The sequence below is a fragment of the Xenopus tropicalis genome, chromosome 1 (genome assembly GCF_000004195.4).
Source record: "Xenopus tropicalis strain Nigerian chromosome 1, UCB_Xtro_10.0, whole genome shotgun sequence".
NCBI classification, from domain to species: domain Eukaryota; kingdom Metazoa; phylum Chordata; class Amphibia; order Anura; family Pipidae; genus Xenopus; species Xenopus tropicalis.
Genome location: NC_030677.2, coordinates 95887130 through 95899637, shown reverse-complemented (window position 1 = coordinate 95899637; position 12508 = coordinate 95887130). Strand labels below are relative to the sequence as shown.

Genomic DNA, 12508 nt, shown 5'->3' with positions numbered 1-12508 from the left:
ATAATCATTAAAATAACTACCCTCACTCTCTTTAATTTCTTCAGTGGCCATTAGCCTAACATCCAATGGCATAACAACACTGTGCCAGGCCCCCACGCAAAAAAATCTTCAGAGGGGCCCGGTGCATAGCAACTACCTTGCCCCCCATGGCCTGTGACTGGCCGCTGTGGTTAGTTTATAGTTGGCGCAAAAAAAAAAATCAGGAAATATAGTTATAGCTATATAATATATAAAATATAGCTATAGAGGGATCAGCTTCCTCTATAGTTACACCACTACATCTAACTAGGGTGCACATATGGTTAACCTCAGCAATCCAAAATAAATGAGAACCCCACCCTCCAGTAATGGGAACAAACCTCTCTAGTTACATGTTACCGTACTCCTAAAAATAAAATGTGAGAGAAGGGGTACCTGAAGAGTGCACCATTTTATTTTACATTTACCCTCATGAACTGAGAGTTCATGGGTGCACCTTTCTTTCTTCTTTAAATATACAGATGAGCATGTGGGAGCAAATAATTAATCAGATTTCTGCTGTTTCAAATACTTAACAATTATTGTTTTGTATGGAAATGGAACTGCAGAATGCATTTTTTGCCAGGCATTTAGATGTAAAATTTTTATCATATGCTCCCTGCAGAATAGCTCCTTCACAATTTAACAACCAAATACCCAGTTTCAAAAGCATACTATTTAGGATTTATACAATTTGTCCACAATGTTCTTACAAAACATCTTTCTTGTCCTTCATAATAAATTTGACATACAGTGCAAAAAATCTTACTTTCAAGACTTCCACTAACCAAAACTGTTGGATGCAGATGGTAAATTCAGCTATATATACAGTATATATCAGCAGTTTTTATGTGTGATATTGAAACAATTAGGCCACCTAAAACTTGACAAGATTTGAATTCAATTGGAAGTGTATCTTCTTTTTTCTATGATTTTGCAGCAGTAGTTACATTTTAACAATAACAAATGCATGCAAAAATGCTATGTGCAACTATTCTGCAACTCTAACAATCATGATGAACCTATTGACAGTGCTTCATAAATATATGCAAAAATGTCGCTGCCAAGTTTAATCACAGCTAGTCATGATTTTTTCCTGCAATGTAATTTTGTCAGATTTTTGATAAATGTGCTTAACTGGTAAGTGATTGCACAGTGCTTGAAACCCAACAATTTAAATAAATAATGTACTTTGTATTATTTCACAGGGAGAATCCAGCAGAACGACTTGGAAATATGAAGAATGGCATAGCTGATATTAAAAAGCACAGGTAACAGAATTTAAAGTCTACTTTCTAAAGATGGGGCAGCTGGAACTAAATGTCAATGCTTCTTGTAAAATCCTCTTTTTTTAAAAACTTAGTTTAACATTTAATGCCAAAAATAAAAACTTTTGTTTCGAGATGACATATTTTCCTATTTATTTTTCAACAGAAGTATCTCGATTACATGTTTTATGTTTTTCCTATTGTTAAAGAATTTTCAAATAGTGTAAACAATGACCAATTTCAGTCTCCTCTTAAGATCTTTCTCAATACCACCATCTTGAGAAAGGTCTGAACCATTGGCTTGTAATTTAATTATGAAGTAAATAAAGTTAAAGATTTTACTCAGTTAAAAAAAAAGTTTCCAGTGTGCACCTGGGGAGGTTCTGTGGGAGGTAGTGCTTAGTCTTTACTTTTAAATCTGTTTCTGTGTGAATTAGCAGCTAGGCACATTTTATTACCCAGGCCACAAAGGCCCTGGCCTAGGATGGCCAAAAACCTGGGGATGGCATGCTGCCCTCTGGCATTTCCACTGGGACTGAGCAGGAGATTTTGACTGCCGTTTAAATCTTCCACCCAATTCCCAGTGGAAACAATTGTGAGAAGAAGCAGCAGTGTCAGGAGGAAGCTGCGAGCAGCAGGAGGGTGAGAGGGAATGTGATGCTGGGGTGTGTGTGTGTGAAGGGGTTGTGTGGGAGTGGCTGTGAATGGGCCATGGCTCTTGTTTAAACTCCCACTCAGTCCCCAGTGGAAGCATTTACGCCAGAGGACAGGAAGCAGTGTTGGTGGGATGGAAGATGTGAGCAGCGGATGGATGAGAGGGGCTGTGAATGTGCAGGAGTTATGTGCAAGCAGCTGTGAGTGGGCCCTGTGAACAGTTATGTATGAATGAAAAAAGGGGTTATAATTCTGCGTGAGGCAATGTTTAGAATTATTTGTGAGGAAGCACTTATGTCTGTGTGAGGAAGCACAAATTCAGATTTCAAAGCAGAAAGTTTATGAAAGTGTATGGAGTTCAGCCAGTTAAATGTATTTTTACATGTTTTTCAAGACTTTAACTGAAGCATGTTTAAATAGTATTTTTCATTTGCAGGTGGTTTAATGGCTTTAACTGGGAAGGATTAAATACTAGGAGTCTGCCTTCTCCTTTAAAACCTGAGGTACAGTAGAAAAACTAAACTTATGTCTAAAAGTATTTTAAAATGTTCTTGTTATGTATAGAGGCTCTTACCAGGTCTTGAACCTTTACATGATAATGGAACTCCTAATTCACCTAAAATATCTTTTTATTTCACAATATGGGGCAGCATCGCCTCAGGGGTCCTTGCTTCCCTGAGGCAGCCAAGTTTATGCTGCCCCCCCCCATGCTTCGTTTTTCTGTGGGGCGAGGGAGGGATGCATCACTAGTGCAGAGAGCGCAATAATGCCAAAATTCAAAAAATTTAAAAATTGGAATTTTGGCTCTTTAAGTTACCAGGAGCGGCCTCATGCCACCCCTCCTAACTTGCCGGGTGCTGCCTCATCATGGCAGCAGCTCCCCTGGTAAGGGCTACAGTATAATTTGTAATATAGTGCTCTTTTGGATGCAAATTGCTATGCTTTTTACCCACAATGCAACTTTTATCACAGACTTCCAATGTCATTGCGGGTTTATGCAAGATTATAGGTGGCACTAAAAATGGTATAGATTGCAGTAACTGTTTGGGTGACTTCTGGCATAAATAATGGCCCTATGATAAAATATATAAAAAGTTTTGTTTATATTAGATTCATTTGTATGTTATTTTTAGTTCTGACTTTGTATTGTTATGATGTGTAACATCTTTTAAGTAAAAATAAAAACCCCTGTTATATTCAGCCCTGGAATAGAGCAATCTGTGAAACCAGAAGTTATGATTATGTACATTTAAGTCTTTCTCAGTATTTTTGATATTAGAATAAGCTTTAGATATCACATTCTAGATACTGTATATTTACTTGTGTTTCTTACGTTTGCCATTTCTTTGTTTTTACACATTCTAGCTAGAAGGCCCCACAGATCATAGTTATTTTGACAGCTACCCACCAGATGAAGAAATCCCTCCAGATGAGGTGTCAGGATGGGATCAAGACTTCTGAAAGATGTGTTTATTCTGCTTATATTCTTTGAGCTAAGCCTCATACCAGGGTTCCTGCTGACTGACTAATGTAATACTGAATGGCATAAAGAGTGTATTTGGTTTAAAAATGCAAACAACATACTTCTTATTTAATTTTATTATGCATCTATGCAGTTATCTACTATGCAGAGATGATAAAAAAGTGTTTTTCAAAGACTTTGAAGAAAATTCAAAGTTTGAAGAAAATTGAGTTAGTTTTCTATTTAATTGTCTGTTTTTAACTCAATAAATGAGGTTTGTATTCTCCTTTTGATCTTTCATACATCAGCCCCTTATGATAAAAATAATAACATTATACTGGTCAGCACTTCATACTTGCTATGTCATTTATTTTGTTAGTAAATGGCAATAAACTATATCAACATTTGAACACATTCAGTTAGATTACTCATTTACTAAATTAACTTTATCAGTATTACTTGGTATTATTTTCATCTCAAGATTAAAACAGGTTTTGGTAAATAATAGAGTACTTATTACATATGGTTAGGTTTCGCATGATGGGGTATGGTCCTTATTTCAAATTAGTTCAGGAATTTGTATGTAATTATAGGAACACAAACCTTTTAGGTGACATTTTCTATATCCTGTCCCTTATAATCATCAGCTTAATTAAGGATATGAATATCCTTTACCTCCACTGGGTGTGAAGGTTCTTTTGATAAATGATTTTAACAATCTTTGGCTCTCCATGCCGTATGTCATGTTTTTTGCTTTACTTACTTGCTTACTAGCTAAAATAAATAACTTTTTTTAAATATAGTGTGTTTAATAAACAATACAGTGTATGCTTTTACATTTATTTAATTCAAAGACAATAATGTATGGCAAGTGTAAAGTGTATGTTTATTCCCCATCCTAGAATTCTGGAATTTTCATAATTCTCAGTGTAAATATTATGTATAGATAGATAAATTAGTAATAAGCTAATCTGTCCCTTTTCACTTCGGCGGAAAATTTGATAAACATGAAAAATGACGCATCAAAAAAAAATTGTTGCCTATGTCAAAAAAATGTTTCTGACACCATTTTTTTTAGCGTCAATTATTTGTGTTGGTTTTGTGAAAAAATCCGCCAATGGTGAAACGCAGAAATTTGCCACGAATCCATGCCTGGAAACATTTTGCTCATCGCTAATAAATATCTGTGTAGCTCATCGCTAATAAATATCTGTGTAGCTCATCGCTAATAAATATCTGTGTAGACATACTTAGTAATGAATTTAATCTAGAGCTACACCCAGCCATACTTTTACAGAGGATATTATATGATGATTTAAAAAACAGAGCATTCTTTACAAATGTTGTCTTTTCCTGGCAGTATAGATTCAGTAATGTGTTATGGAATATGTGTTAGATGGTAAGCTATTCCAGTAATACATAAATCCAACAAACTGTAGTGAATGGTTAATAATATGTTTTTATGTACATTGTTTTTCCTGTAGTGTTTGAAATATTTGATGTTTGGTTATTAAACTAGCAGATTTATTCCTGCTGCAAACTAGTCAGAAGCATTTTATGGTTAAAGACACATTGCTTTGTAGAAGCAACAAACCTAATGAAGTAAAGAACTGTAATGAAAGGAGTTAGGCAGGAGACTTCAAACTTTACTGTAAGGGACAGATTTACTAAAACTCTACCATTTCTATTTTTTTTCTTAAATTTGAATCGACTTATATCAACAAATGACATTTACAAAAAAGTCTGAGATGAAAAAGTGTATGAAAAAACATTCCACACAAAAAAGTCACACAAAAAAGCAGTGTCAAAAATCTCAAAACCTCTAAAGATTTGTAGTTTTTTGCTATTTTGTTGCGCAGCAGTGTTAGTAAATGGCCCCCTAAGTGCAGATATTTTTTGTTATTTGATAATGGAAATACACTACTCAAAAGATACTTTGGTACCACAGAAAGGAAAAGAACATAAACCTGGTGTGGTGTAAGTCGGAGAAGGAATAGGAGGAGGCGGACCCCAAGGGTGATCTGAGACTGTTGTTTTAAGAAGGGTATTAAAAACATAAACACCTTCATTTTGTCCTGTAAGTAGCACTTTAACTACCATATATCATTTGGGCTATGGAGATACACGAACATTATATATTTGCCCGGAGAACTGGGATCACTGGTTTATTGATGGAGCATGTATCTGTATAATATTTATTCTACTCTACTAACCTTTACATTCAGAGGCTTTTTAAAATGGTGGAATACTTTGCGCAAAGAATACGAACATTTCGGAATTTGTTCACACTTTGGTTACACTTTCATCTGCACTATATTTTCGCCAGATTTGATCTGTCGAGTGCCATTGAGTCCTATGGAAGGCTTCCAAAGCCAGACATGAAATGCTTCAAGCCAGAACTGTTTTCATGGCGTTTACAAACTTTATGGTCCGAAAATAATGTCACTTTAGGAAAGCAATTGTGATATTTTCGTACGAACGATAAAAGCATTGTCGAGACATTTTAGAACTACAGAAATTATCGTGGTTACTTTGAAATTATACCATCTTGCATTTCAAGCCCAGAAAAAAAACGCATTTTAGTAAATGTGCCCCTAAGTGCCTTCTTTGGTGCACGCAAACTGAATTGCAGCTTCTGCCACACTGCATCACTTGACATTAGTGTGTGACTTAGTGGATGCAAATCAGGTTTGTATATGTGTGTATCTCTGAAATTACCACCAACAGCAAGAGTTAACTTCACAGTTCTCTTGCTTCCATTACACACTTTACTTTGCATTTATGGGCAGGCTGGTACCAGAGACGGCAATGGCAAATATTAATTTTTATACAAAATGATAACCAAGATTTTTGTCCTGTGATCATGTTTTTCTTTGCTATTTTGTTTTTTCCACTATTTCATTTTTTTCTATGATCAAGATGCTAATCAAGATTTTTCTTAAATATAAAATCACAGAAACAAAGTAATCAGGAAAAAACCTGGGATCACAGAAAACAACACAGTTTTTCCATGAAAACAAAAATATTTTTTTTTCCTGCAATCATACATTTTTGCAATCACATGTTTTTCTTTGAGAGCAATTAGATGTCACAAGAAGTAGAGATAATTTTGGTACTGATACCCAGTAAGTTAATATTTTTTCAAATGAATCAATATTTTCTTCAGTTTTTTATACATATACACAAATGTACATGTTTCTAAAAGAGAAACTGGCCAGTTGGATATATGTTATACTACTGATCCTAATCAACAAAACAAACAAACAAATACTGTACATGTTATTACATGTATAAATGTACAAAAAATAAATAAAATAAAGATGTGCAGTCACTGAAAGGGTGATTTTATTAAGGTCCAAAATCTTAAATAAATGGTTCAATGTACTGGGAGGAAACATTACAGGAGAAGTAAATAGTTTGAATGTGTCAAGTAAGTCATTAATACTAGCATTGTCATCCAGCAGCTACAGCAAAACAATATGAGTTCACTAAATGAATGAAATGATTTACGATAAATGAAAGTACAAATAAATTAAAAGCATTTTAATAGTTTCCATATACAAATATATTTTTGAAGCTCACTGTACAGGCGTATTGTTTCTAGCTAAAACATTTACATGAACATTTGTACAAACAGTATAAACCATGGGAAAAAAAACATGAACCTTATAGAATAAAAGCAGATTCATTTTGATTTAAATAATTTTTTTCCAGGGTATATCCTGCCCAGACAATCAGTGACTGAACAATGATTGCTTTCTTCCTCTTTTTAAACATTAAATTATTGAACATTATGAGTGTAAAAATCATTACAGAAATTCAGTCAGCAGGTAAGTAAATTACCTCAGCAGGTAAGTAAAATAAAACATATAAAATGAATGTTACATTTTTAGACTAACATATGGATTTTATTATATACAGATATTACACAACTAAATGCTTCAATATGAAATGACTACAAGAGTGTTTTATTTACAAGACTCTTCTCATCTCAAGGGAGTCATTACATTAAACATAATACTTACACTTAAATTGCAGATCATTTAACTTTTAGCCAGTACAGGCAGGCACCAGGCACACTGTTAACAAAGAAGTCTGTTGCGTGTAAATAGTCAGATAAATTGCAGGTACACAACCAATATTATGGCATTTAATTAAAGGAACAGATTTTGGTGCCAACGGGCATCCAAACCTCAGAAGCTAAGTTTGCAAATGTGTAAGACAAAGACTGTCTCCATTGATATATCAAAATGCAACTTATATATGCATAAAAACAGTATGTTAAAACATATGAGAATTCTTTTAATTCATGAAAACTGGCTGTATTCTACTAGGATTTTTATAACATAATCTAACAGTTTATAGGTTGTCACTTGATTTTTCCTTAAATTAAATGCTTATAATAGGAAATGTTTTGAAAAATTTATTTTGTCCACAACTTGCATTATTGTAAGGTTATCACCTACTTAAATACTTTCTAATACCATTAAGTGAGTGTAGTTTCACATGGCACATGAGATTTCCCAATAAACAAGGTCATTTTTCAATGAAGTACAAGCTAAGTGGTATATGTACATGGTTAGAACATTCAATTCCATCTTAATGTACATGGAACAGGGTTATTATCTTTGCTTTGTTGTAGTGTAGATTGGTCATGTTTCATAATATTCCCAGAGGACCCAACCTTTGGGCCACTTTATGTACTTCTCCTATAACCTTCATCTGTTAATGAACTCATATGGTAACTTTGCATACTAACCCTTATATATCAACCTTATATCAACCTACAGAAGGTGCACAGAGATATTTATTATTTTAATGTACTCTTCATTGACTGATTGTCTGAGTTTAACATACTAATTAGGTACACCTTGATAGAAATGTTGCGCCAAGCAGTTTTATTCGCTCAATTGAAATATTTGAAAGCACATGGTATTTTTTAGTTTTTAGTATTATAGCTATAGGATCTTGGGATAAGATCTCTCTTTTATTTAGTTCCTTAAATCTGCTAAAAATCATTTAACCATTAAATAAACCCAACTGGATTGTTTTGCCACCAATATGGATTCAGGAAGCTTACTAAGGATCAAGAATAGGGAACTGTTTTATTATTACAGAGAAAATGAAATTACTAAAAATTTGTATTATATGCTTAAAAAGGACTCTATGGAAGTTGGCCTTCCTTTAATTCTGAGCTGTTTAAATAACTGTTTTCTGGAAAAGCAATGCCATACCTATACTAGCCAATTTTAGATGTGCTGGATTTATACAAGAAAGAATCAAATAAAGTTTTAAGTTAAATAAAGATTTAAGTTAAATGTGAAAAACAGGACAAGAATAGTTTTGTACTGAGGGATCACAGAACTTCCAATTTGTATTAGGTTTGAAAAGATAAGTATAGTTGCATACAATTCATTAGTAATAAAACATGAAGCCTTTTTTATATGAACCATGTACAAAATTTCTATTGAGTAACATAAAATAAATTGAATACACACATATCAATATAGTTAATAGAAACAGTAAAAATATACATTAAAGGTATGAAAGCTTATGATAGATTACTGTGAATTACTTACATCTCTGTCTTGAGTTTTAAGCCAAGAGAAAATTAATTATGAATTTGCTCTAGAGCACAGAATAATTTCAGACTTTTTGGGTTCAGCCCCTTTTGTGGTCAAACCATGTTTTTAACTATCATTGTCCTATAATTTAATGGATATTAAGTATAACCTTCACTATCAAATTCCACCTTGAGTTCCACTGCTTTGGGCCCATCATGAGAGTGGCCATTTCTACACTGCTAAAAAAAAAACACTGCCCTAGAGGATAAACATTGCTTCTATCAGGGTTATAAGAGTTTGTATATAATTTGACCTAAAATCCCTAAATACTGCATTGATTTTGAAATTTGCCCTGATGAACTATCACATCTGAGAATTTTAATTCTGAGAAACTATAGAGTTATAAAACAGTACAAAATATACATATTACAAAGATAATTTTAATCCTTACTAAAAAGGAAGGTATCACACATAACCTGTCAGTGAAATGTAAATGTACTGTAAGGCCTGAACAAATGTTCTATAAATGAGTACAATATGGATTGTATATTTTTAAATATATTTGAAATGCAGGTATTAATTTGCCTGTTTAATGTCAGAACATGTTCAATTTTATTTGTATGCCTTATATTTCTGTATATACATATGGTTATACTATTCTATGGTGGATTTAGGAATAAAAATCATTTTCCACGCCAATACAAAACACATATAATACTTTGAGAGGATCCCAGGTCCAGCTGACATAACGAGTGAAAATCATTAAAAACAAATGTTAATGTGGTTTCTTTGCAATAGGGAACCTTCTAATGTAAAAATAGTCTAGAGAGGCATTCAATAAAATATTTTAGCCTTAATAAAAGCATTTATTAAAGGGTAATAACTGTATTTGGAAACTATATGGTTACTATTAAAAAGAGAGAAGCAGACTTTTTTGGCCTTTATCTATCTTTATCGGGACTTTCTAGCTTACTTTTAACCTAAATAAACAACTGTATGGAAAAACAATGGATCAAATCAAATCAGTCATTCTCAAAATGTATTTTATGGAAAACTCTTTCTTAGAGTCAGACATATAGCCTACACCTTACTGGGCCCTACTCACACAGAGCCTATTCATGTGTTTTTTTTAATACTGTTAGGAGACCTAAGGTGGGTCAGTGACCTGAGGAACCTTGCACTATTTCTAGAAAGGAGTCAGATCACAATTTATTTTAGAACTAAAGGTGGCCATACATGGGCAGATTTAAGCTGCCGATTGGGGTCCTTCAGACCTATTCAACAGCTTATCTGCCTGTGTATGGGGCCTGCTGACAGGCCTCCCCTACTGATATCTGGCCAAAAATTGGCCAGATGTTGATCGGACAGGCTTGATTTTTCTGTCGGATCAAGAACCACATCAGCTCATTGATGCAGCCCTCTCTACAACTTGTATCGCCTTGATTGCAATGCGATCTCTTGCTTTGAAAGGCGCATGTACAGATATGTATCCCTTTAACCGATAGTTGTTGTGCACTAAGGTCGTGACAATTGTAAGCTCTATGGGGCAGGGACCTCTGTGTGTCCTACTGTGTCTCATACCACATGGCACTTACTCCCTGGGTATTTATATATATATTTATTGTATTTATTTATTATAACACTTGTCCTCCCTGTGTGTAATTTTGTATTTTGTAAGATTGTACAGCGCTGCGTACCCTTGTGGCAATTTATAAATAAAGTTATACATACATACAATGTGTGTGGTGTCTGACATAACGTGTATATACGAGCATGATGTCCGGCACCGTGCGCATATGTGGGCAAAGTCCATCATGCCAATACGATCCTTTGCTTAAGTATATAAATGGATTATGTAACTTGAATATTTGTGCCCCTGATGAAGTCAGAATCAAGACGAAACACGTTGGGCTATCGGGCTATCTTGGACTGTATTATTTGAGATGCTGATTGTACTGCTGATATTTGTAAGGGCAATATATTTTAATTCATAAATATATATAATTGATTTTATACTATGGGAGTGCACCCCTCTTTTCTCTTTTGAATGCAATCTCTTGGTCCTAAACAAAGCAGACATGCTATAAACATATTGAATAGATGGATATTGAAAAAATAAGTGTACCAAGTGAACCTTTTTAATATTTTAAAGAAGAGTGACACCAAAAAAATGTTTTTAAGTGTTTAGAATATAATGCACTGTTGCCCTGCACTGGTACAATCTGTGAAAATGTACTATTACTATTGCTTTATTGCTATTACTTTGACACACTTTCATTTCTTTGGTGTTACTGTTCCTTTAGAATGAATACAGTCATCACATAATTTCCTTTTTTAATAATCCCATCCAATCTGTAGTTTCTTATCAAGCAACTTTCAAACTTCACCATAGTACCAAGGATTGTTTACAATACAAAGCAAATACACTTTCCACCTATATGTTGTTCAGTTAAGGCCTGTAAGTATTGTATGATTTAGAACTAAATCGATAGTCTTAGTGAAAGTAACACTAAATGGCTGCCTTTTAAAAGGGGAAATTAGATTTTATAAGCAAGTACAAAAAAACTAGATAAGCGTTGTTACATGTTAGTCAACTCCTTTTACAACCTTGTGATACCATTTCTTAAAATAGCTCAGTTTTTTAAGGCACATTACAAGGTTTAGTATTAGCAGTGTTAATTGTATGTGTATGAATTAAATGTATCAATAATTTCAGTGGGATACACATGTTTATATTTATCCTATTTGTATTTTCAGTCTGTAATAATTTCCATAAAAGTAAATATCTTTCAAAGAAACATACATATTAGGTGGACATAGCCATTTCATGCCAATTTGCACACTAACTCATAGGGGCACGTTCTATTCATTCCTATGGGATTTTTAGAAGCGTATTTATCAATAGGTGAAAGTTAGAACTCACCATTTGATAAATATGCTTCTAAAAATCCTATAGGAATGAATAGAATGTGGGTGTTTTTTTTATGTATTAAGCTCTAAACTCACATTTTAATTTATCTGTCCCTAAGTCTTGGACAACATTGCGAATAATAAAAAAAAAATCAATATTTTGGATCATAGTAGTGTGCACATGATATACAAATACCACACTTACCATGCCAGTATACTTACTTTTTAACAGGAATTCAATTAATAGATTTTGTCCTGAACATACTTTTTGCCTATTGTTTTAATCATGAAAAATTATGATTTTTGTAATCTATTAAGATAAAAAAGGGCAAACAGGGAGACAGGCGCTATCCCATGTTTTTTTTTATTCAAAGTAGATAATTAGATGACCAGTGCATAATGTAAAAACAAAAGGCAAGAAACACAAGAACTTAACTAACATATTTAAAAACTAAAGGTGTATTCATAGACACCCCCTAGTGATCAAAAGAGGGTAATACATGTACAAAATATAAACTCCTATACTTCTTAATATTAGTGCATAATGTACTCCTGTTAACAGTCATAACAGAGGTTTAAAAGGAAGGGGATTTGTATACTGTTAATTATCTACCTCGCATGGACAAAACATG

The 12508-nt window shown here is 33.5% G+C and overlaps 1 protein-coding gene across 1 annotated transcript in view; it reads left to right on the top strand.

Annotated features, from left to right (window-relative positions):
* Window positions 1-3688, top strand: part of prkg2 (protein kinase cGMP-dependent 2) — a 48253-nt gene extending 44565 nt beyond the window's left edge. Inside the window, exons 17-19 of the mRNA XM_002933997.5 lie at window positions 1227-1289; window positions 2377-2443; window positions 3306-3688. Of these exons, the coding sequence (XP_002934043.3) occupies window positions 1227-1289; window positions 2377-2443; window positions 3306-3401 (226 nt within the window). The 3' untranslated portion in view covers window positions 3402-3688. The remainder of the gene's footprint in view (window positions 1-1226; window positions 1290-2376; window positions 2444-3305) is intronic.
* The last annotated feature ends 8820 nt before the right edge of the window (window positions 3689-12508 follow it).